Here is a 26,521-nt window from a genome sequence, read left to right as displayed (position 1 = left end):
AATCTGTGGGGTTTTTTATACGCTAAATCACAGGCCTGCTGCAGCAATGCAGTCAGCAGCTGGAGATTGGGGGAGATAATAGGCAGGAACTTCTGCAATCCAGGCCCTGTACAATACACTTTAATGGAGCTGGAAAATACTGGCATATTACCAACTAGAACCAGACAGGTGGCAACCTTACTCATTATATTTCAAATATAGATATGCAGTTCCACAGTCACTTTTAGACAATGTAGCTCTTGCTGAGTATTCATCCATGGGAACATCCATATCTGTGATTTTCAGCTTTTATGCTCATTCTAATTGTAATAATACAAGCCGAGATTGTTGTAAGTAATCAAATCAGTTGCTGGCCTGCGCAGGAAACACTATGATTTATTTTGATGTTGATTGGTGGCAATCAATGCGATAGCATGCTACAGTAACAAGAGGCAGAAGAAGAACAAAACAGCGCTTTTCACAATGTTATCAGAAAGGCTTTTTTTTTTTAAGAGTGACAGACTGAGTAAGATTCACAAAGGGAATTGTTTGTACCTGCCTTGATTAATACCTGAACTAGCTGAATAGCATAATGACGGTACAGTAATTGCTACTATCAACTTGGGAATCAAAACATGACTAAGTGGACAATTATTTACTGCCTAAATGTCTTCTAAAATATTCTTAAGATCCGCAGCATTAGAACCGTGCTTACAGGTGAATTGGCAGGAAGTTACAGAATGCAAAGAGAAGAAATAGAAAAGAAGCAAAGCCTTGATCAATTCAGCCAATCACATTATTTAATTTTTAGACCAGCGCCATATCACTGGGAGTCTGATTGGCTGTTCTGGGGCTACTTGATCCAATGGAAATTGACAGAGGAGCAAATGACCAATAAATAGACTTGGATCTCACATGGAAAAAGGAAACGTGAAAGATCTAAACAGACAAATATCAAGTAGATATAAGAGCAATGACCTATTATTTAAAGTGATATTAAACCCTTGTTTTTTTTTTAAATTCAGCACTGTAGATGCACTCTGACTTAATGAGCTTTTTTTTTATATTACATTATCCAATGGCATCTATTTTTACAGGGTTTTCACTGTATCCCTTCCCCTCCAGTTTACAGGTGTCTCCTTTGCCTAGCAGATTGCAAAGGAGACACCTGTGTGTGCGCGCTCCTGGCCGTGCACAGAACCGAGCTGTGTGTGTCCACGGGCACTCAACAAGCCACGCCCCCTTGTCCCACCCTCTCCGAGAAATTTTACAGGCACCTGCAGAAGCCTATCGCTGCCCTGTCCTCACTTGCCTCGAGATCCCTCCACTAAAGTCCAAAACGTCAGGGAAGCAGTGCAAATCGCCTTGGAGCTGGCGGTGGTGAACAAGGACGAAAGGTAAGTGTTTGGAGATGCAAAGGTACTGGAGCATTTTTTACTCTAATGCAGAGAATATATTTAGGTAAAAGATGCTGAGCCCTTAGTACTACTTTAAAGGTACCTATGGTCAAACACTAAAAATAAATATGTATTTATATACAGTATTGAATTTTTATAGGTTCTATCCCACGCCTAATAATGAAGTTGGTAAACGTGCTTATTGAAGATGCTCATTGGATATGCTTACTCAATACACTGAAGCAATTTCACTCAGCCCTGTAAATATGCACTTCCTTGTCTAATAACTCTAACTAAGCCTGGCGTTGTGACCTTCCCACAATGTAACATTGCTTGCGGGAAGCAATGCATGATGGGATATGTAGTCTTGAGAAACTAAGATTGCATCACATGAAGCAGCAGGGAGATGTAAAGCACACCAGGAATCCAAGAAATGGTTGAAAGTGACGGAAGGCAGCACTCATTACATAAAAAAGATTTTTAAAGTAAGCTTTGATTGCAGTATCAAAAAACAACTATAGAATGTATTCCTATTACAATGCTGATGTTACTACACAAGAGTAAATGCTGGAACTTTACAGCTCAATTAAGCATGGAGAAATAGAAGTGGAAGTCTTGCGAAAGTCAGCCAATCAGATTATTTTGTTTTCAGACCAGCTTATAGTCCTATTTGGCTGCTAAAGGGGCTGTGAAGTATATATGAAAATGTATATGTGTGTCTCCAAAAAAACACAGGCACAGTATGGCAAGTCACTCTTCTGCTCATTCTCCCTCCTCCAAGCTAGTAGATAGACAACTACCAGAGGCTGTGCTGTCCCTTGTGAGCTTGTACTAGACAGGAAGTTCAGGGAAGCTGAGCTGAGAGAGTTGGAGCGGTTCAGAAACATGATGACTAAGTGTTTGGGCAAAAATGTAAAAAAATACTTTGCTAGGAAATGTATATTTGTTTGATCAGGATTCACTACTGAAAAATGTTTCAGAGTTTAATACTACCTTAACCTCTTGCCGTCCGCCCGTTAAGAAAAAACGGACGGACGGCTGACTCCCATCTGCGGGTTGCCGTCGCCAGACGGCATTTTTGTCCTGCTCGTGCGTATTTAATATAGGGGAAACTGTTTTTTTTATAAATCTGTAATTTTTCCTTCATATATAAAAAAATAAAAACCCCAGTGGTGAATAAATACCACCAAAAGAAAGCTCTATCTGTCCCCAAAAAAGGGTATAAAATTCATTTCAGTACAGCGCTGCATGACGGAATAAATGTCAGTCAAAGTACCGCAGCGCTGAATACTGAAAAATGGCCTGGATGGGAAGGGGGTTTAACACCGCGGATGTCAACTGGTTAACCACCTCCCGTCCGCCGAACGGCCAGACGTGAGCCTTGTAGATATGGGTGGGCGTCATAAAACGTCCTTTGTGCCCGCGCCCACTCGTGCACGCCGCCTGGCGCACACGAGTGGGAAACTGTCAAAATTTGAAATAGCCAGCGATGGCTGTTTACATACAAGCGGCCCAGCGTCTGTATAGATGCCAAATCGATTTTATGTTGTGCCTTCGTGCGCTCCCCCTCCGCCGCCGTCGCTATCCTGGGCTCCCTGCAGGCCCGGCACTGTGGCTCTGTGCAGGGAAATCAATACACAATCTCCCCCTGATTTCCCCTCCGGGGTTGTGAGTGTCGAAGTGATGTTTATTACATCACTTCCGCATTCAGCTGTCACTCTCTGGCTACAGAAGCCAGAGAGAAGCTGTTGAAGCAGGTCTCTGCTTCATCAGCTTCTTTGGGGGCCCCTAGGTGATATGTCTCCATAAAGAGGACCTGTCACTGTAATTTGATATCACATAGGGGGATTCTTAGACCCCATGTGATAACAATAAAGTTAAGTATAAAAATAAAGAAAACTTAAAATAAAATTAAAGTCACACAAAAAAAAACACAAAGAAAAATGTAAAGTCCCCCACCAATGCGTTCGGTGCGACTATGTGTGAAAACAATGATTTCGCCCATTACTCCGCAGGTTACATATCATAGCGAACGTCACAGTGTGAGCAATAATTGTAGGGCCATTAATCACTGTTAACACTAAATTGATAAGCAGTAAAAGCTTTTAAAGTGTCGCCTATGGACAATTTTGGGTATGGTAGTTTTTTGCGATTTTGCAGGCGTGCGCAATTTTAAGGCATGACATGTTTGGTGTCTATTTACCCGATGTGACCCCGTCTTGTTTTCATTATATAGTAAAAAATTAAAATCCCAGTAGTGATTAAACACCAGCAAAAGAAAGCTCTATCTGTCCCCAAAAAATGATATAAAATGAATTTCAGTACAGCGTTGCATGACTTAATAAATATCAGTTAAAGTACAGCAGCGCTGAATACTGAAAAATGGCCTGGCCAGGAAGGGGGTGTAAACATCCCGGTCTTCAAGTGGTTAAAACCACTGTCAAGTTATTTTTTGCTTTGTGTACTGTTGGGGAGATTTCCCTTAATTTCCTGCCTCAGATTTGCAACAGGAATTCCCCTCTTAGACAGTTGTAATTGGAACAGGCGCCATCATAGGAAGATTTCTCCTCGCCTTCTGTTTTATTTCAAGGGGAAATAACAATGAAACAAATGTAAAATAAATAGAAATGGACATAGAAATAGGAAAAAATCTAGGGCTCTAAACAGACAAATATCAAATAGATATCAGAGCTGCAATAAGAATTATGCCATTGTTCTCAGAAGGACTAATTAAGAATCCCCAGATCTCATATTTCTTGGGAACTCTGCACCAAGTTTGCTCTAAATATGAGGCAAGGTGAACATTTTGTCTTGGGTGGTGGACTTTTAAGGTGGAATAAGAAGAGATCATCACATCATGACTAGTGCACTGTGCAAAACAATCAGTATTAAGGGACCTAGGCATTTGATAGTTGGTGGCAGGCCCGGAGCTCAGTTAAATGCCTTATGAGCCACTTTTATTGTGCTTGGTGCCTTGGTCACAGAGGTTTGTGCCTAAACTTCTAACCACCTCAAAACTTAGAGAATGTTCCTCTTTTATCCCGCAAGACATTTTTGACTCCTCACTTAGATATATGAGGTCATTATCCCTTCATGCTGCCATATTTAAAACTGCTGATGGTGTCTGTGCATTTTCTTGTAGAAAGGTTGCTGAAACTGATAAATCACAGTCACTGTATAAATATCGTGTTTTCCAAGTTCCATGTAATCAGAAAAATCCATATTCCAAGCACCTTGTTGGTATGATTCACAGAGTGTTTAGTCAGGTGGGAACTTGTGGACCAGCTGAGATCACAACACATCAAGAGGATAGACTGGACACCCAGATGATGTTTTGATTGATGTATTGATTACATTTGATACAACATATTTTCACATTCAAGTTTCGTCTGGTATGACAGAAGAAACCTGATGAGAATACCTTATTAGAAATCATCTGGATGTCCAGTCTCTTCACTGAATGTTCCTCAAGACACCCAATGAATTAAAGGTTCATTCAAAATAATATATGAAGCATAGTGTTGCTGTAAATTTTACCAAAAATTAACAAATTTCTACAAGTTTAAGTTAACATTGTGAAGATAAAGGTAAAAATGTTTTCCGATTTTCCATTAGACTGAAGAGAGAGAGATGTACGTTTCCTTTCTAAAGAAATCTTGCATTGCTTTACAAAATACGTGTTTTCCTTTATAAATAGGTTTTGCATTGCTGTACAAAACATTTGATTTCATAAAGGAACTTTTTCAATATAAAAAAATGAATACTTATGTGAATGAGTTCAATGACTACAAGTAAACGAATACAAATTTGCAGTCAATCATGGCTTGACCTATCAATTCCTGCAGTTTACTGAAACATCAGATATTGTTGTAATGCTCAAGCATGGTGGCAGGTTTATACAGATTAACCATAACCATTCTATGGAAAGTAATTGCATTTACCGTGTAGCCTTGACAACAGCTTACAGGGGTGTTTGTAGTGGATTTCTGAATTTGTATAATTGCTGTTGCTACAGTTTATCCATCAGAAAAGGGTCAACTGCATTCAAGACTATGCATTAACTTAACTGAACATATATACGTGTAATGTTACAATGCCCATGTATAGTTTCTTCTATATTTATCCTTTTACTTATCAGCATGAAGCTGTAATTATTTAGACAGAAATAATTATTCATATGTACTTGGAGTACTGGAGAAAGCAATTTAGTGGAAAGAGCCATGCTTAACTGCTTCTGAGACCATTGCATAAAATGAGGCCCAGACTAGGAATATGGCAACCATGGGGTGAACTTCTGTGGGCTGCTTAGCCTCAGAAAGCCCCTGTCCTATCCTTATTGATATTATGAACTTCCACAGATGCAAGTAAATACTCACATGTTTTTATTAGGGGGCTATCCAATATTTATTGATACATGGCTGCTTTCTGAAAAAGGCTTCATTTTATCCCATATATTTCCAAAAGATTATTGTTGCATTAAAGCTGAACTCCAGCTACAGAAATTTCTATATCCTTACATTGGTCCAGCTTGGCACAATGTAAATAAAGTATATAAATCATGGGGATCCTGTAAAGCACTGAAGTAGTAGCCACAGCTACCACAGTGTTCCACTGCGGTCTTCCGGGTTCAGGATTTATTAGATGGAAAACAACTGCAACTTAAAGACTGAGACTGCTCTTACATGGTCATGTGGCTACTCTCACAAAGCCTGAAATTACCAAGAGGCTGCTCCTAAAGGGCCTACTACTGCTGCTACTTTTAGAATTCCTGGCCTATTTTTAGACATTTTTGGGGTATCCTGCACCCCTAAACTTTCTCTCCTACAATTGAATTTGGCAATTAAAAATAAAAAGTCTAAAGGGAGTGGCACCCAACTTATTTTTCACTCCACCATATACCAAGAACCTGAATCTGAGATGTAAAAGTTAGCCTTCCACACTATTTATGGGGCCATTCCACCACCCCCCAAGAGGAAAAGTGCTGCACAATACCATGTTAAAGATTATAAGACATTTTAGTGATTGGCGTTACATTATTCAGCAGCCTGCAATAATTATCATATCAGTCTCGCTGGATAGCTCACCGGACACACGCACTTGAGGACACCCACACACATACCTATAGACAAAATGCTAAAGTGTCATATGGGCACCTCAGGCAGACCAGTCTAAAGGGAAATAGTGATGTGTTTTTTTTCTTCCCTTTACTGCTATTACATTCCCAAGATGAAACCAGAACAGGGTTTGTCAACTTACTTTCCTTTCTCTTTATTGTGATAAACATGCTTAGATGGGTGATCTGTATGATAATAGAAGCATTTGTTAAAAACAAAACATAACAAAACAGGTTTAAAGTGTATTTCCCCTTTTACAGCCAAATTGGGATAACCCCTATTTTATATTTGTTACATGTGCCCATTCACATAGTATAAGCTAAAAAAATACAGATAAATAGGGGTTGTGCGGGGTGCACGGTTAAAGGATTACAGCCCTGGCTTCTGCATTCAAATGGTAATGAAGTTAATGACAGAAACACAATCCTCAAATTTCAGTCCTAAAGCTGGCCATACACTATTTGAATTTGTCGCTGTCAGCACCCTTTGGCCGGTGTTCTGTCGAGGTGGCCAACTCGTCGAGATCTCCAACTTGTGGCGTCATGTCCATTGTAGATTTCAATGAGATAGCCCTACTGCGCCTGCGCCAGTCGTTACAGTTTTTGCAATCCTTGTTGCCTTCTGCAGCTGCCATAGGTGGGCCCTTGCAGCTTCCGAATTGTCATTGAGTTCTCCAACTCACGTTGTTGCTTCTGGCATTGGGTGCCTGCGCAGACGCACTGCCGCAGCTTGTAGATCTTGATACTTCACTTGGGTGGCTAGGCAGGTGCACAGACTGGAGTTGGAGGTCTCGACGAGTTGGAGAATTCGATAGAACACCGGCATCTCATGATCAGCTGGTCAAAGGAGACCAAACGAACAATCTTTGAACGAACAGAGGTGGCAGCCAATGAGCTGCCGACTCTATTCAGATATTCTGACAGCACCAAACAGCCGGAAACAATGGGTTTCCTCCATCAACGCTTGTATAAGCGTTGATGGAGGAATCTGTTCTATTTCTTTTGTTCAGCCCGCAAGTTGAACTAAAAAATTGAACAGTGTATGGCCAGCTTTAGTTTTTCTATAAGGACAGATCACTGCGAAGATGCTGAGAAAAACCTGGAATCAGCCATATTGTCTGCTGCAACAAAACATCTAAAAAGGATAATAAACATATATTTTTAAATTATTTTTCTCTATGGTGTGTGAATAGGAACACACACCAAGCATATAGAGGGGTTTTCTCAAATTTAACTGCAAAAGTGGAAATACACTTTAAACAACTAGCTAACTGAGCGACCAGAAATAGCCCCAATAATCCTAACACATCATTTAAACACATTAGTTAGCCAAATAAACCCAATAATGGTAACATTATTGGGTTTATTTGGCTAACTAATGTGTTTAAATGACCTGTCTGACAGTCTCATTGTCACAGGTTGGCTAGAAAATTTGTTTAGTTTCGTTTTGTTTTAAATTCGGATTTGTGTTATTTCGTTTTTCGGGATTCGGGTGTGAAAGTCAATTCGGATTCGGACGAAATTCGGTAGCGTTAGTTCGAACGTTCGTTTCGTTTTCTGTTCTTATTCGTTTCGTATTCGTTCGTTTGCAGCAAAGTCACATTTGAAGGGGGAAAAATATTTTTCTCCTCTAATGTCACTTTGCTCCAACGAACGAAACGAATAAGAAACGAATAAGAACAGAAAACGAAACGAACGTTCGAACTAACGCTACCGAATTTCGGAAATGGAAATTCGGATTCGTTTGTATTCGTTATGTCTGTAATTCGGAATTCGGATACATCCGAATGTCCGAAAATTCGTCCGAATTTCGATTAGGAACGAAACGAATCGCACATGTCTAGTGGAAATCACTCATCTCATAGTTCTCCTTTAACCATTGACAATCTGTTAAAGGTGATATATATTTTTGCCTGTTTCATCCCCTTAAGGTAATAAAAAAATATATCTGTAATGAATACAATGAACTGACAAATGCAGCAATCTTTCCGAGTGGTACATCGCAATTATTTCTTCAACAAGTTATACAAGAGAATGCTAAAACTGATGGAGTCTACTGATGGAGTATTTATGTTAAAATTTACAAAACATATGAACAGGACTTTAATGTATTCCAAAAAAAAGATAGGAAATACTTTCCATGTAACAAGAACCTTCATTACAAGGCTTCAAATGGAAATAGCCTTATGCTTCTTTGCAGACAATAAATAGTTCCTCCTGTAAGATATTTCATGCTTTTCAGCTCAGAGATACGACACAACAATACCTAGTGATTTGATCGTTATTTTTTTGTTGTGTAGTGCTGTAATTAAATTGAATACTTAAGATCGAAGTTACACTGCAGCAAGATGCATTAAAGCAGACCTAATATATAAAGTGCAAAATCTAGTAATAACTAAAGAGTGTACGTTTAACTAGGATGCATGCTTTATGAGGTTTACGAGTATGAAATCCAGGGGCAGGGGCTATAGGCTTAGGATACATGTGCAGGTTTCAACCTTGGAGATTTAAAAAAATCTGGTAAGAAGAAAATCACGTCTTCTATCCCCGCTACATGTTACCAAGCAGCCTGTGTATAGCTCGACATGCAGCAAAACCCTCCTATTCTGCAATAAGGCAGACTGTATGAAATCTTGAAGCTTTATTAAAGCGGACCTTTACCCATATCTTAAAAAAAAAACAACAAACACACCTTTGGAAATGCTTAGTGATGGCAATCTACAAACACATACTTCTAGATAATTGCCAGCTTTCTATTCTTTACATACCTTGTTTCTCTTTTCTTCCCCAGTCTTTTGACAGTGGCCATGTTTACTAAGGGCAGATTACTAGCTCTCCTTTTACTTCCTGGATTTCTGGCACATGTGACTAGACATGCGACTAGGACATGTGACCATGCACATCATCTCAGGGGAGGAAAATGCCTTTCCCTGAGATCTCGTGAGATTACAGATGAGATTTCCCAGCAATGCTCTGCTAATGACAAGGCAATCCCAGTGTGCATTGCGTTGGCAAACTGAAGTCATTTTCCCCTTTCAAAGCAGGAAGTGAATGCTCTGCAAGTGTAAGTATTTCAAAATCACAGCATTTTACACCTGACATGTCTATGTTATCATTAATCATCATATATAGAGGAATGCATTGGTAGAATTAGATTTTTGAGTGTAATGGTCCGCTTTAACAAAACAGGGTGGCTGAAACTGGTAAAAAAAGAACTGGAAAACTTTCAATCAATATATGAACATGTACACAGAGTGATAACTCACAAATAGAATGCGTAACAAGTCCGTCCCTATCAGCGATGCTGTCGTAAGGGGAATCTGGGCATTTTCTCCCAACATGTGCTCAGGATGGCACTAGATCCTCCTCTCCACGGTTCCAAGATGAAGTCTGAGGTCCCCGGGATATACCCGTTTCCTTCTTCTTGGGCTAAAGGTTGCTGGGAACTTCCTATAGAAAATCAGTCTGCTCTGCTGTAAATAGAACTATATTCTCTTTAGCACTATCTTGTGGCTGATTTTGAGATGGCAGGTGTAAAGTACCAACCACCTCTGCGCAGGCGCCTGGTCCTGATTTCCCAACTGTGCAATACTGAAGGTAAGAGAGGAGTTCCACTTTAGCAGTCAAATTTTAGAAAACACCACTATATTTGTATTATGTGTTTCTATTCACATAGCATACGTAAACATTTTTAAAATATATTTCTTACCTTTTAGGGTTATTTGGTGAAGGTCTTCTGAGCAGTTTAAAAGTGAAACTATAGTGTCAGATTGAGGGTCAGACTGAACTTCCTCTCATTGACATACAATGCTTCTAAGTCTTTAACCCTTTGTTAGAAAAGCAGTTTACAATCAACAGTGAAATCCGCCAGCACTGTACACACAGGGTTAATTAGAGTAAACATAACTTTGCACAGCCCCCTCCTTAACAATACAATGGGGAAAGCTAGGTAGGGTGTTCTAAGCAAGTAAAAAGCACTTCAAATGCAAGCAGCAATTTAAATTTTTATTTTTAAGTTATGAGATGTGAATGGGAACAGTTAACAAATATAAAGTAGATGGTATCCCAATTTGGCTGCAAAAGTGGAAATACACTACAAAGCACAGCATGAGCGTTGTGGTGTGCTGCAACATGGACTATTGTAAGTTAAGGTCACAGAAAGGCACCGCACAGTGTGCTAGTTGCATTAATGTGTAATAAAACCCGTTTTACCACTCATTACCACAACACACCAGTCTGACTGGGCCCTTGATGTTTTCTTTCAGATCCAAATCCTTATGAGGCACTGGGATCTAAATGCTTGTTAAAAAGTCCAAATGTACCAAGATTTTCTAAACAAGCTCACTGGCTTTGGTAAGACGGCTCCAACAGCACAACAGGTCTCCCTGAGTAGGGTACCCAGGAAAAGCTTAGAGTGTAGACATACAGTATATTGGATGGGCACCAGAGCAAACAGGGCAAAACATCCAAAGAGTCTTTCATTCTTGTGAATAACTGAATAATTAAATGCTCTTTGGACATTTTCCCCTGTTTGGTCTGGAGCCCATTCAATATATGTCTACTCTCTAAGCTTGATGTTTTAGGGCCTGTTCACATGATATCAGGTCCTGATCAGGTGCGGATCTGCAGACGCGGTGCTACTGATGCAGTGCGTTTTGCCGCGTTTTTGATGCGTTCCAGTAAAAAAAGTAAAATTTTTTTTTTTTGCTGGAGTGGGGCTGTCAGTATGTTAGCTGCAGTGCACTGCATGTTTGAGTTTCCGGACCGTTTCCTGACCGTACAAAATGTGACATCCACTATTTATTTCTGTCGTAACCTGAACGGACTGCACACGTGAGAACTGTAGCACATAAAACACATAGGGATACATTGGGATGCATTTTTAGTGCAGGAGCGTACGGATCAGGTCAGCACAGAAAACGGACGTCTTGTGGACAGGCCCTTACTGTCATAGAACATTATATCACAGTGGATTGAATTGTGTACTTTTCACACTAAACAACAGAAATGTATTCTTTCATGTCAAAGTGAAAACAAGTCTCTGCACTATAATTGCATGTACTGTGCCCCTGGGATACTAAAAGCTTAAGGCTGTGCTCACACCTGGGCGTTTTACAGCGCTGATCGACGCGCTGTAAAACGCTCAAACAGTGAAGTCCCATACTTCCCTATGGGGGATGGTTCCCACCTGGGCTTATTTCAGCCCGTAGAAACTCGCAGGGGGGCGGAGCCGGCGGGAAGTTTGAAAGTGAAAATTTTATTTTATTTTTTTTTAAATAGAGAAAATAAGGGGTGAAAAAATCATACCGCCAGTGAAACGTGCAATTCACTGAACGGAAATCCGTGCTAAAAAACGCGGAAAAAACGAGCTGAAAAACAAGCAGAGAAAATACGCCCAGGTGTGAACCCAGCCTAACTCCAGCCTTACCCTCAGTCTTGTACAGTTGGCTCCTTCCTGAACTAAAATTACTTACTCTGATTTTCCTGCACACTGCAAGCTTCTCACAGTGTTTTCATTGCTGTCCCTGCATTCCTGCCTGGTGACAACCACACCTTCTTTTTATTTTACACAGGGCCGGCCTTAGGCCTTTAGGCACCCTGTGCGAGGAAGCTTTACAGCGCCCCTCAGTGACCACACCCCTCAGTGGCCACACCCCCAGTAACCACACCCATTTCCCCCAATATCCGCACCATTTAAAGACTCCTATTTTGTTAAGCCGCAAACAAAAGTATATTAAAAAGTATCATAAAAATAAAACTTTTATTCAAAGGTATTAAACTTGTCGGCAAATTATAAGTATTCTTATTAAATAAAACAGAAGGCAAACAATAAATGTCAAACTAAAATAGAGTCTATAAAAATAAAGTGTCAGGGTGTCATGCCGATCCCTTTTTTCAACTAAGTGTATCCAGAAAAAGTAAAAATACAAAACAGAACAGAACACAAAACCCGGACTACGTGTAAATGAATGAATTACTATATGTCCGAATATACGAAAAATGCATTCAGGCACATAATAATTTGTTTCACCGCTCGGCCATCCTGACAGCAGGCAGCGCTCCCTCCCGGGGGCCCGGGGCGGACGAGGGAGCGCCGTCATGTCGGATGACCAGTGTGAGGAGGAGAGAAGCCTTTGTTGCCATGGCGCACTGTGCGGCCGCACAGCTCGCACACCCCTAAGGCAAGCCCTGATTGTACAGGTGTCACAGGGACAATTAAGCCGGCCATACAATGTGCTAATTCACACAGTGGGTGCTTGTGTTGGCACCCTTACGTCTGGCCTCCTTCAATCAGAAAATCGAAAGGAAGAATTTTTGGACACACAGTGACCACCAGTTAAGGTTTGAAAATGAGAGAAGCTGATTGGTTGCCATGCACAGCTGCTTCGGATTTTGTCTTCTCCAGTTTTGATAAGTTACCTTCATGAAAAATGTTTCCTCACTTTCTGTTCCAACTTCAGTAAGAGACAGGAAATCTCATGGGGGGTGCACAGACAACAATACTAAGCCAAAATAGCTCCTAAACTTATTCTACCCAAAATAAGAGAAAAAAAGTCACAATGTAAAGATTTAAAGGATATCTATGAGGTGAGTGATTTTCACTCATCCTCCTAGTTAGAGCCGACCTGTGACAAAGAAGCTGTCACATGTCGGCTCTATGGATAGCAGAAACATGCAGCCAATCCGCTCACTTCCCGACTGTCAGTCACCGCTCCCCGCAGGGATTCCCCCTCCCCTCTCCGATCCTCAGCGCTAAGGGGGCGGGCACGGCTGGCTCTTCATCTGGATAGGCAGAGCCAGCTGTCACTCACGCAGCTGGGTGGATCACGAGAGTATTGTCGGGATCCGTCATGGCTATGGCACTCTCAGTATATCATGGACAATACCTCGCTATATACTGAGCTTTGGGTCACGGGAGGAGGTTAATATATGTCCTCCCGTGACCCTAAAGAGAACTATGGGGAAAAACACTTACCCCATAGTTCTCTTTTAAGGAAACAATATATAGTAGCTTGAACTTTATGTTGCAAACCAGTCCTACACATAATTACCTAAATTCCAGCTCTCATGGTTTTTTTTTTTTTTTAAAGGTTTTACATCCAAAACAAGGCTCATCAAGAAAGCATCTGCAAAGCCACAAAGAGATTTTTCTTGTAATAACTACTGTGCTTAAAAAAAAATAGTTCACTAAATGTTCAAGGCCTCATGAATACATCATATTTTTCATAAACTTTTCTGTTGAGCATTTTGTAAAGAGTATAATGAAATACAAATTTAGTGCCAGTGTGTGCAACTTAATAACACTTTCTTGTGTGCTGTTGTATGGATCCACAATTACATCAAATTGTGCACAAATAAACAGCTGGCGGTTTGTATTTAGAAGAAACATCTTGCGCATTATCCCTGCTACACGAGGTTGTCTAATAAGAAGAGCCTAGCTATTTCTTCATTAAAGCAGAATACAATTTGATCACAATTTTATTGTTTCTAAATAGAAACCTAAAAAGGTTCTTTGGGATTACTTATACAAGCTGTTGAAATTAAGTGTTCTTCAATTGTACAACAGTAACCACTAAATGATAAAATGGTGCCCTCTTTGCAGATATTCATTTCGAGCTATAATTTCAGAGGGTTCATTAGAACCAAAATAACCTCACAGCAAAATAACAATCCCATATTTCATTTTAAATGAACTCTAAAGCATACTGTGTGTTATCTTCAATTAGGAGAGTTTGGGACAGGCACAGGAATATAAAAAAAATCAGGTGCCCGTTTTATTCCCAACTCTTTTAACTGATGCTAGAGCAATGTTTGCCATCCTATCATTCACGTACTGCTGGTGTCTCACACTCTAGGGGGGAATTAACAAAGAAAACAGGGACGAGCCAGCTCCTAATTAGAAGCGATCTGCTCCATTTTTTGCTCCATGTCATAGACAGCAGGTGAGATGGAGCTACTTGCTCCAGCGCCCTCTGCCCACTGATCAGCTCATCTGAGAATGAGGAGGAAGGTGTTTAATCATGCCTTTGCTGGGATTAACAACTGGGCATATAGACAGAGAAAGGAACTTCCCCTGCCTATATATAGGCTCTGCCTGTGTAATGTGTTGCCTGCATATGCAGAGAGAACTGTCTGGCAGATTACTAGCAGACAGTTCACATCCCATATGCCATGTCCAATGTGACAGGTATCTGCGGCGGTTTTCTATATTGAACCCATACACTTAAAGGGTAAGCACACTTTCTTAAGAATCATGAAAACATTTAATTTCCCACAGCGCCCTGCTGCAGTTACATGTCTGCAAGCCGCTGTAACGGTCCGTACACTGGATTTCCCAGCAATGCAATATGGAATGCTCATAATGCTTGCAAATGACGAGTGCTTATTGGTCGGCATGGACATGGGCCATGCTGACCAAAGAGAATTGCTTCTTATTTCCGTTACCTGGTCCCCAGCTCAGAAGTGCTAGCCATTGGTCAGCATGATCATGTGACATGCTGACTAATGAGAGCTTGCCTTTTGGGAGAAATAAGAGCATTCCATACTGCGGGGTCCAGTGTATGGTGTGTGCTGCTACACTGGCTTAAGCAGACTTCAGACATGTAGGTGCAGTGGAGGGCAGAAGGAGGTGGTGGGGTGCTGTCGGTAAGTTGATTTTTTCACATATTGTGAGGAATTGAACCTACCATTTAACCTAATGCCTACAATGAAAGCTTAGCAGTTAACCTTCCTACAACATTTAACTCTTACCTAACCCCCTAAAAACCCCAACCCAGTGGTAACACGAAAACTGAACGTGTAACTCCTAATTCCGACCCTTAAAATAACCTAATTTTAGTCAAACTTGTGCTTTGTCCTCATGTCCACCACCACCACCATATACTTACTGCTTCATTCAGAGCCAGGAATCAAGAAAAATACAAGATACATACTGTGCTTTTGAAGAAGCATGTGACTTGCTCCATATGACAGCAGTGGGCCATGTAGCACAGTATAGGCTGTGACTCCGACAACTCATAGCTGACCAGGACCTTCCTTTGCCCTGGTGGCTGAATGGAATGACAGGAGGGAAAGAAAGATAAATAGATGTTTCTGTGGAGGGCTAATGTAAAGTAAACCTGTTGCTTTGCGACTGTTCATCCGCAATCCAGTCCCACTGAAACGATCATGTGCGCTTGGTCTCAAAGGCCCCCTTTCCCCTGTTCGTTATCTCATGTGTCCTGCTGTTCTTCTCTGTTTCCTAAATCTCTCTCATTCATGATCCATAGCACAAACCCACGGTCCTCTGATCTTCAGGCCTTTGCTTTTCATAACATCCACCCCCTCCCTCTTCAAGCTTTGATTAATACCCAGACTGTGTCCACCATAAATTAATTATCTCTCACCCACCACCATCACAAATGTTCCCCCAGTCCTGTATCCTGCAATATGAGATCTTGATGTATTCTCTACCTCTCAACTCACCTTTATCTCCTGTCCCCCTGCTCCACCATCAACTCATGTCCCCGTCCTATTCACTTCTACCCCATCATTACCTTCTGTCCTCTACACCTTTAGTCCATTAGCCCCAATCCTTCTTACAGGGTCGAATTCCACCATCTTTCCCAACCCTCTCTACTTCCAACTTCCCACCTCTTCACCATTAGCTGGTGTTCCCTGCTCTCGGTTCTTGCTTTTTCTAGCTCAATTCACTATACACAAGAGAAAAAAAACATACAGGAGAAACTGTCTAAAAATAAATAAAAAACATTGATCCAAACAGTGTGTGTGATTTAGCCCTCGTTCACACCTGAACGTTTTGTAGCGCGTTCTACGCTCGACGAACGCTCTACAAACCACTCAAAAATATAAATCCCATTGTATTCAATGGTCTCGTTCCCACCTTGGCGTATTTCCGCCCGTCCCTAACGCGCTACAAACGGCCCACGCCTGAAAAGGTACAGGTACTACTTTGGGCCGTTTTGTTGCGCGTTTCCATTGGGCTACAGCCAAGTAGCCTTCGGAAACGCGCGACGGTCGTGCAACTTTTTTACCGCGATTCGCGGTAAAAAAACGCGCGACAGACGCGCATATGCAATACGCCTAGGTGTGAACGAGACCTTAAGCTTAAAGCAAACTCATGTATTGTCAATGCTTGATAAAAGCAACATGTTTGCTTTAAAGCTTCCCACCCCAGCAGTACATACTAACCTTTCCTCTGCTCTCCTTTTGCTCTCTTCAGGAACCAAGGAAATACCCATTCCTTCAGAGTGTGAAGGACCTTGTGCCTTAATCCAAGTGACAGCCATGGTGTTTTTGATTGGCTCAGCCCCACTTGGCAAACTGTACATTTAACCGTACATCCTACAGCTTACATCCTACATCAACCGTACATCCTAAAGCTTTTGAAGGGTTGCAAAATGTCCATCTGTTACTCCTGAGATGACATCAGCCCAACTATGTATGTAGCCAAGTCCAACTTATCTTAAGCTTAGCTCAATTCAAAATACTAGTGGAAAACAGATATATTGTTTAAATAAAATAAACCAAAATGTAATATATTGCAGCTTACTAATCCTTAGATGTGGTGGCTGCATTAGTTTTCATTTTTTATACTTTTTTTCCTTTATTTTTACCTGGGGATCCTGCCAGGAACACACTTCCAGTTTTAGGGTGGCTGCACTCTATGGAGGAGCTATAGAGCCACACTTGGACAGCAAAATTGTCACCTTATGAAGAGGGTCGTGTTAGATGTACAAGCAGATTTAGATGTACTTGACTAACAAATTAAAGTGACATTAAAGTCAAAAATGTTTTCCCCTCCCCGCAATGTTAATGTCAGCACTTACCTTAAATGATGTATCTTAATCCGATCTTCCTCTTTCCTGATGTTTTCATCTGTCCCTCCAGCGGTGCGGCGGCTCTCCGATCCATCGCTTACTCCTCTGTCCTTGCTGGCACTTCCGATCCCGCGGTAGTTTGCATGCTCTGTCTTTTAAATCTTCATATTTTCACATGCTGGAGGGAACTTTCATTTTTTAGCTGACTCCCTCTTCTCTGGCTGTAACATGGAGTCTGTGCGCGCTCCCTAGCCAGGACCACAGGATGACATCCTCCCGACATGAACAGCCCCACCCTGCCCTAGCCCCACAGTAGAGCCCCCGCACACCCATAGTACAGCTGCCCTGCGCCCAGAGTTTAGCTGCTGCGCAGGCACAAAAGACCATTGCTGGATAAGCCAAGCGCTTGTGACTTTGGCATTGTGGATACAACGGCAGCTACCTGTGGAGTTTTGAAGAATTTCCATGTGAAGAGGCAATCTGCATACTAATTCCTTGTTTGCATGTAAGTGTCTGAGCTGGGGAGAAATCCGTTTAGTATTTCATATACTACAAGGGTGTCATCAGTTAAACATTGGAATTCAACAGCATTAGCAACATCATCGCAAATAAACAACCACCCATTTAAAATGTTAAATAATGCATTTGTCTGACACACAAAAAGAACAAAAACGTTCCAAATAACCTTTTGCTGGTGGCAGAGGGCGGGTTCGGATTTACAGCAAGCCCGTTAGGTTGACAAAATATATTACAATGTATCAGCCACAGAATAAAGATGGTAAAAGTCTAAATAAAACTGCTATTAGTTTAGAGAATAAAAACATAAAAAGGCCAAAGAACAACATAAAGCAAAAGGTATCATCGGCAGCAACTTATAATTTAAAAAATGTTTGCACACAAATGCTAAAATCTGAATTTTTAGATAGAAAATTACTTTAAACCCCCAACAATTACATATTTTATGAAAGCAGAGGCCCTATAGAAAAAAAAATGGAAGCTTTATTTTTTTTATGTTGCACAATATTTGTGTAAATGTTTATCAAATAGATATTTAGGAAAAAATAACCTAAAATGAATTTTAGTGCAGACAAACATAATATAATACCCAATTTTTTGGAAAATATAAAAGATGGGGTCACATCGTGTTAACATCAGTACCTGACCTCACAAATGGTCCAACATTCCCATAGACACACTCCTAAACCTTCAGGACGCCTTCCCAGAAGAATTGAAGCTGGTATAGCGGCAAAAGGTGTCCCAATACTTTTGGCAATATAGTGTAAATACCAAACATGGCGAGCTTTAAATACTTTGTGCGCGCCCGTGCAGTGGTGAAAAACGATGGTAGTCATAATTGCGCATGGGTTTAAAACCCTTTACTGCTCATCAGTTTACAGTTGTCAGCGAATTATTGCACTCATATTTGCGCAATGCCTGACGTGTGGCTCGATTGCTGTTTATGTACATGTGCACGCCCTACACACGAGTTCATTCGCATGCAAATGGGGTTGGTTTAAAATATTTTTTAAGAAAATATTTTTCACCTGATACTTAGTCCTGCGCTAGTGTCCACTCACCTCCCCCCCCCCCCCCCTGCTCCGGCTGTGGTATGTCCCTGAGCGTCCTCACGTCTATTGGACCCGCATTAGACGTGATGACATCACGGATCCTTAGACCGCTGGAGCGTGGGGGGTGAAGAGGCTGTAGGGAACGATCTAGCAGCCCAGCAGGACCAAGGATCGAGTGAGTGTATCTTTATTGTTGTCCCTAGACCTAAACGAGCAGTTAACCCTTGTGGTTCGGGGATAACCCCACTGCAAGGGTTAATGTGAAAAACTCATGGAGCTCCTTCTTTAACTGGTTGCTTTTGTCTAGATCAGGGGTAGGCAACTCCGGCCCTCCAGCTGCTGTGGAACTACAAGTCCCATGAGCCATTGCAAGACTCTGACAGCCACAGGCATGACTCCCAGAGGCAGATGCAAATTGCGATCAGCTGGAGGGTTGAAGTTGCAAACCTCTGGTGTAGGGGGATTTTTTTTCTTTAAACAGTTTTACTTACCTGACCCCCACTTCCCCGGTGGTTGGAGCTAACTTCTCCCCCCTCCTGCTCTGGATTGTCCCTTGGTGTCCTCACATAAGGGCCCTGCATTAGATGTGATGACATCAGAGAACCTCCGAAGCGTGGGGGGTTTGAAGGCGCCGCGTCTTGGAGCCATCGGCCATCAGGTAAATAAAAATGCTCCATGAAGGTCCCAGAGACAAAAAAGAGCAGTTAACCCTTGCAGTGCCGAGATCGCTCCATGGCACGGGTAGCTTTTATTTTAATCTGGAGTTCAGCTTTAAGTAATAGGAAGAATTTCCTCCTCGATTCTATTGTATGTGTTATAAATCTCTCCAGAAAATCCTGACCACCCCCTGGTGAACTTCCTCTCACCCTGGGCCTCTTATCACTGAGCTTGTCTGGGCACAGACACATTCCACAGGAGGAAGCTAATACTGCCATAAATCTAGGACTGGCTGTGTGAGGGAGGGGGTTGTAGTCCCGCCTGCTCAGTCCGTCCATCTGGAACTTCCTATTGTTAATGTTATTGATATCACGGAACTCTTCCACTTTTAGTGTGTGTGTGTATATATATATATACCATAACAGAAGTCACCAGCACTCGATGATGTGTGCAAGAAGTAAAGCACTTTTTATTCAATCGTCACATGCGGCATACAGCCAACGTTTTGCGGCCATGCAAGGTCCCTTCTTCTGGGCAACATAGTGACAACAGAAGGGACCCTGCGTGGCCCCAAAACATTGGCTGTATGACGCATGTGACAATTTAATAAAAAGTGCTTTACTTCTTGCACACATCATAGAGTGCTGGTGACTTCTATTATGGACTGTATCTGATCGGGGCCATCCATGTTGTCACTTCAAGCACCAACCTCTCATCAAGGTCTGTATGCTGTATGGAGTGCAGGTGATTTCGCATTATCGTCTGTGTATATACGGTATATATATAGTGTATATATATAAATATTAAAAAAGTTACATGATGTCAGTAACATTAATAATAGCTAGATGAATAAATATATACAGTATATACATAGGTACCGTACCTCATACTGTACTATAATACTAAATACATAACATACAGACGATTCCGTCCTCAGCTCTGCATCAGCGTACCTGCAGACTGGAGCTGGCAGTGGGCGGGTATTGACTGTAGGTGGGCGGGTTATGGATGCAGGTGGGCGTAAAGCAAACTACGGTACTGTACATCGCTTCATAACCTCAGGCTGGACAGCCCGCCCCTGGCTCCGCCCCCACAACAAACTTTTTTTCGCGCGGAAACTTTCGCGGGAAATCAGAGGAGCTGTTCTCGCACAGCTGTGTAGACGTCGCCTCTGCTCTTATCATGGACCCCTTCAAGCTCCAGGTGAGTGTAGGCTAAACACCTGTATTGTATCGCTGCAAGTGCACCTTTTGCATCCATGTATTTGGAGCTGCAGCCTGAGCCCCCTTATTATGATGCACGTTTGTAGCTGGTGTCTTCTGCAGCCATTGAGGGTCACTGTAATGAACGCCCTCTTCTCATGGGTTTCCATTGTCAGTGCTCGGAGAGTAAGCTGTGCTGTGCAGGAATTGTCAGGGGTGATGGATTACGCAGCACTGTTCGCACGACTGCGGATCTTCTTCATAATTTCTTTTTGCATAAAAATGCAGCTGATCGGGAGCGCGCTCGTTGTAGGGGGAGATCACACTATTAGGTGTGCACGTGTGTCCTCCGCTGCAAGGAGACAAAGCTGTCACGTGCTTGCGGGAAGCGCGCGAAGTCAGTCAGTGCTGTGTATATGGGAGGAGTGTGCACACTGCTAAAGGCATGAGCTCAGTGCATAAGTCACTCTCACATCATAGTATTTATACTTCCAGCATTCCTACAGTTGCCCATACAGTGATAGAGGAAAGTTGGCAAACTCCTTGCAGATAGTGATACCCAGGTTGTGCTCCACAGACATGAGGATTGCGCATGAATTGGCCACCTGACCAAAATGAACAGTTCACCCAGCACTGCAAGGGTTAATGTGAAAAAATTTATAATTGCGTTCTTTAACTGTTTGTTTTTGTCTAGAGCAGGTGTGGGCAAACTCCGGCCCTCCAGCTGTTGTGGAACTACAAATCCCATGAGACATTGCAAGACTCTCACTGACATGACTCCAGAGACAGATGCATCATTGGATTTGTAGTTGCACTGCAGCTTGAGGGCCCACCTCTGGTTCAAATGTACCTGTAAAGGTGGCCATATGTTTGGGGTTTTTTTTTTCTTCTTATATCCAGTAGTTAAAATATACAACAATAATGTTGAAACCTGTCAGTTTTATCCCATCTGTGTTCCATTGGGGAGATTTTTTTTCCCCTTCACTTCCTCATCTGCAGACACTTCAGGAAGTTGGAGGAAATCTCTCCAAATAGTTGTTAGTACAGTAGGTGCCCTATTGTGAAATGTCCCAGTGACAACACTACAGTTTGAAGTTTTCTCTCGAAATGTGAATGAATCTGAGCACAGAAAAATACCTAGAGCAGGGCCAAACTTTGCCCCCCCCTCCGCTGTTGTGACACTAAAAGTCCCATGAGGCATTGCAAGACTCTTGACAGCCATAGGCATGAATTCCAGAGGCATGTGTATGATGGGATTTGTATTTTCAGCACAGTGTATGTATGCGTACACACACGTGCGTACACACACACACCTCTCATGTTCTTGAAACCACTCCTGCACAATACGAGCACCGTGGCATGGCGCATTGTCTTGTTGGAAGAAGCCATCTCCATTTGGATACGCCATCAACATGATAGGATCAACTTGATCAGCAACGATACTTTGGTATGTTGTGCTATTCAGACGTTGTTCCACACGAATTAAAGGGCCCAAAACATGCCCCAAACCATAACACTGCCCCCACCAGCTTGAAGGGTTGTACTCATGCATGTGTGGTGCATGCTTGCACGCTGTTCCCGCCAAATTCTCACTCTGCCATCTGCATGATACAACTGGAAACGTGATTCATCGGACCACATGACTTTTTTCCAATGCTCGACTGTCCAATCCTTGTGTTCCTGTGCGAATTGGAGACGTTTTATCTTGTTAACTGCAGACAGCAAAGGTGTTCGAACAGGCCTTCGGCTTCCATATCCCATACGATGCAGTGTACGGCGAACAGTGCGTTCAGAGATCATTTGAGAGGATCCCTGATTAAGATCTGCAGTAATTTGATGCACTGTTGCCCTTCTGTTGTCTTGTACCAGTCTTGCCACTCTCCGTTCTGCCCTAACATTGACTAGTCGCTGACGGCCACAATTCGCACGTTCAGACCCAGATTTTCAGCTGGCAGTCCAGTCTTTAAACACTTTAACAACAGCTGCTCTTGAACATTTAACGAATTCTGCTGTTTTGCTGATACTCGCTCCATGGCTCTGAGCGCCAACAATCATCCCACGTTCAAAGGCTGTTAAATCGCGTTGTTTACCCGTATCTTCAGAAAAAATCACTTCTACTGTCGTGGTAAACAACCTGCTTCCCTATTTATAATTGTCTGGCCCTCTAGCAACCTCAGCGCGAAATTATAGCTAATTATAGCTAATTTGCCTACAAACGTCAGGTGGTCATAATATTCTGGCCACTCAGTGTGTATATGTGTATATATAATTTGCTTTTAACCAATATGAATAAGAAGAAAGCAGTGTGTGGCAGTATTAGACAGGAAGAGGCAAAAAAAATGCAATTGAAGAGAAACGTGTTATTTTCACACCTTGCTTATTCTAGCAAGATATATGCAGCTACATTTTAAATGATATATAATATATATATATCATTTTATTTTTTTACGGTAGCGGATTTCCTCTGCTATAAAAAAAAACAAGAGATGGCTGATTCCATTATACCACCAAATAAAGGCCCAATTTGTCCTGGAGCGAAGGTATAATTCACCTGGATACACTAAGAGGCTGAATTATAAATGGCGCTGAGGAGCGTAGGAATTTCCTCTGCTCCTCTGGCACTAGTGCTGTGTGAATGGCATCTGCCCGTCTATAAGCTGGGTGGAACATTTCTACATTGGCCCCTGAATAGTTGCCAAGATATTAGTTTTATGAACTCATCATGCCATTTGCAAAACTGGGTTCAGGTTTTAAGCTGAGTATTTGTTTGACCTTCCGGGCTAATTCACACCATTCCCCAGTGCATTCCGACCGATTGTGGCCAGAACGCACTGCATCGCATTCCGGACAGCTCACTTTGTTTTGGGGCGGGAGGGGCCGACACGGTGCATTGAACTCAATGGCACCGCAGCCACATCCTCCGGCCACAATGCAGTCGGCGGCATGGGACGCACAGTCAGAAAAAGTAGTGCACGCACTTTTTCTCAGTGCACCGGACCGGAGCCACAATCAGGATGGTGTGAACTAGTCGTCCATTAGTAAAGTGACACTGAACTCAGCAGTTGAAGGAGAACTATGAGGTGAGTGCTTTTCACTTACCTCATAGTTCTAGCCGACCTGTGACAATGAGACTGTCACAGGTCGGCTTAGTAGATCGGGAGGTGAGCGAACACATACCGGCGTTCGCTCACCTCTCGATCCTGTCACGGCTCTCTGCCGTGGCAGGGGAGGGGCTTTATTCTTCCCGATCCGCCAGCGCTGCTGGCGGAAAGGACGGGGGAGGGGGCGGGTACAGCTGGCTCTGCCTCTAGATAGGCAGAGCCAGCTGTCAGTCACGCAGCTGGACGGATCCAGACATAATTGTCGGAATCCGGTTCAGCTGCGGCGTCTCAGTATACCCTGAGCTGTAGCTCGCGGTATACTGAGCCTAGGGTGACGGGAGGACGGTAGTTTGTGTCCTCCCGTTACCCTAAGGAGAACTATGGGGAAAAGCCCTAACCCCATAGTTCTCCTTTAAATCTAAAAAATGCATAGCGTTTACTATTAACAAAAATGTATCTTATTTGTGTATCGCTCGGCTGTAGATTCTCAAATCATCTGTGAATTGGTGCTGACACTGTCCTTCCTTCTGGAGGGGGGTTACTTTTGTTCCCCATGGTCCCTGTGTGTGTTGTAAAGTAGCCACAGCTCCAAGCTTACTCCTGTGATAAGCTACAACCTCAATACAAATTAGGAAACTAAACATGAGATTGTAGTCCATCCCAGGAGTGATCTTGAAGTGGTGACTACTTTACAACACACACAGGTACCATGGGGAACAAAAGTAGCCCCCCTCCAGAAGGAAGGACAGTGCCAGCATGAATTCAGTGTTCACAGTGCTGGTTCTGTCCTCCTAACCTCTGGTGCGTTGTTATGTGAAAGACATAAAAATAAATCTATGTCAGATAATGGTTTTAGACTTGTACATTTCTTATTAATGTATAACTTGTTTGTGTGCAGTTCTGCTTTGTGCCCTTCACCACAAAAGCCATTTTATGTTCCCCATATGAGCGATTTTATTCTTTTTTCCATATTTAATAGAAAATAAAATTCACTTTTATTATTGCAGAAAATCCAGACCTCAAACCAGAAGAAATTTGGGAAATTTCGGAATGTGAAACTAATCCCCATGGAGACCTCGTCATCGTCTGATGACAGTTGTGACAGTTTTGGCTCTGATAATTTTGCAAACACGGTAAGTGTAGTAGACGCATGCTCGGGCGCCGTCCTCTCCATGCTGGAAATGCACAAAATGTGTTGTGCTTGATTAGAACCTGCATGCTTCTCCTACCATTTCTATAGAGCGCTTATGAATATACACATCTACTCCTGTAATTTCATTTTACTTTTTGCTAGTGGTTCTAGGTAGTAATTGTTGGAAGTAGATTATCTACTTATTCTCCCCTTTTGAAATGTCACCTGACCTAAGATGCTTGATGATTGCCATAACAGCTCTAAAATGGTTATTAAACCTCGGCCATTTTCTTACTAACAAAAGCTATTCTTATAGTACACTTGTAAATGTGATTTGAGCTCTGAGCGGTTTATGGAAAATTGCTAAGCTAAAAGTGCATGTATTTTTTATTTATTTTTTATTGTAGAAAAACAAATTTAGAACAGGTACAAGTAGAGAACTGGCCAGAGTATTTTCTGAGGAATCGGAATCTGAGTCATTTTGTGGATTTTCAGAAGATGAAATCCGGAATGGCATGGTGAGTCTCCAAAAAAAAATAAAAACATTTTGTTTGTGTATATATAATAATAATAATAAAAAAAGTGTGTATGTGTATATGTATAATATGTATATATTTATATATTTCCCATTTTAAGATTTAGAAAAGGATTTAAATCCATTTAGATTTAGGGTATGTTCACACCAGCAACCGCACGGCTACTGGTGTGCGTGTCCCCAAACAGTGCAGCTGCACTCGCTCAAGCCGCATCGCACTGTTTTATTTTTGTGTAGACCGTCATTGAAATGGCACAAGTGAAATTTCATGTAGTCTCACTGCGGTGTGCTTAAAAAAAGTGCATGCCGTTTTTTTTGTGTGTGTTTTTTTTTTTTTAGGGCACACCACCGGAATGTGGTGGTGTGAACTGAGCCCATTTAGGACAAGGTAATTTGCCTTGTCTTATGTTCAGGCTGCCGTGGAACAAACAGCCCGAACAGAGTGTGAATCGGCCCTCAAACAGCTCCTCCATACATGCCGGACCTGCCTGGCAGGGCAGAAGACCTGATTTTCTTTGCCTTGTCCCTTCCCCATCCTGTGACAGTGAAAGGAGAAGCAGAAGACTGATGAGCTCATCTGTCACTCTTCTCTCTTTCTATCTGCATGTTCCTTGTTATCACATGAGCACTGTAGCACGCCCGATTGGCTTCTTGTGGTGCTTCTTATATTAAATTCAGGGACTTCTTCAATTAAATAAATGTAATGTGATAACGGGTACAGAGCTGCATCACTTTGTGTTTTATCATTTGTCTGGAGTTCAGCTTTGGACTGTAGATCAGAATGAAGATTCTAACTTGGTGGTGCAGGAATTGGGTCCCAGAACTGAGTAATTAAATTCTAAAATATTCCTTTGTTGCAATAGGGTAAGTGTGTGTCGTCATCCACAAAGGAGTGTGGCATGGAATGCGGTGCTGTTCTTAGCAGCCATGGTCATAGCCATTGCCTTGGGGCCGGTCACTGTCATTTGACAACAATTACTTGGCACAGCAGTGGTGTGAATAGAGGCAAGCTACTAT

At 42.1% G+C, this 26,521-nt stretch overlaps 1 protein-coding gene across 1 annotated transcript in view; it reads left to right on the top strand.

The window, feature by feature from the left end:
- Positions 1-20,706: 20,706 nt before the first annotated feature.
- The window catches only part of CDCA7 (cell division cycle associated 7), a 13,630-nt gene continuing 7,815 nt past the window's right edge, over positions 20,707-26,521 (top strand). Inside the window, exons 1-3 of the mRNA XM_018572462.1 lie at positions 20,707-20,737; positions 24,845-24,970; positions 25,377-25,487. Of these exons, the coding sequence (XP_018427964.1) occupies positions 20,717-20,737; positions 24,845-24,970; positions 25,377-25,487 (258 nt within the window). The 5' untranslated portion in view covers positions 20,707-20,716. The remainder of the gene's footprint in view (positions 20,738-24,844; positions 24,971-25,376; positions 25,488-26,521) is intronic.

Source organism: Nanorana parkeri, unplaced genomic scaffold, assembly GCF_000935625.1.
Source record: "Nanorana parkeri isolate BGI_ZX_2015 unplaced genomic scaffold, ASM93562v1 scaffold44, whole genome shotgun sequence".
NCBI lineage: Eukaryota > Metazoa > Chordata > Amphibia > Anura > Dicroglossidae > Nanorana > Nanorana parkeri.
The sequence above is the reverse complement of the archived record's forward strand: the minus strand, read 5'-3'. Positions and strand labels throughout refer to the sequence as shown.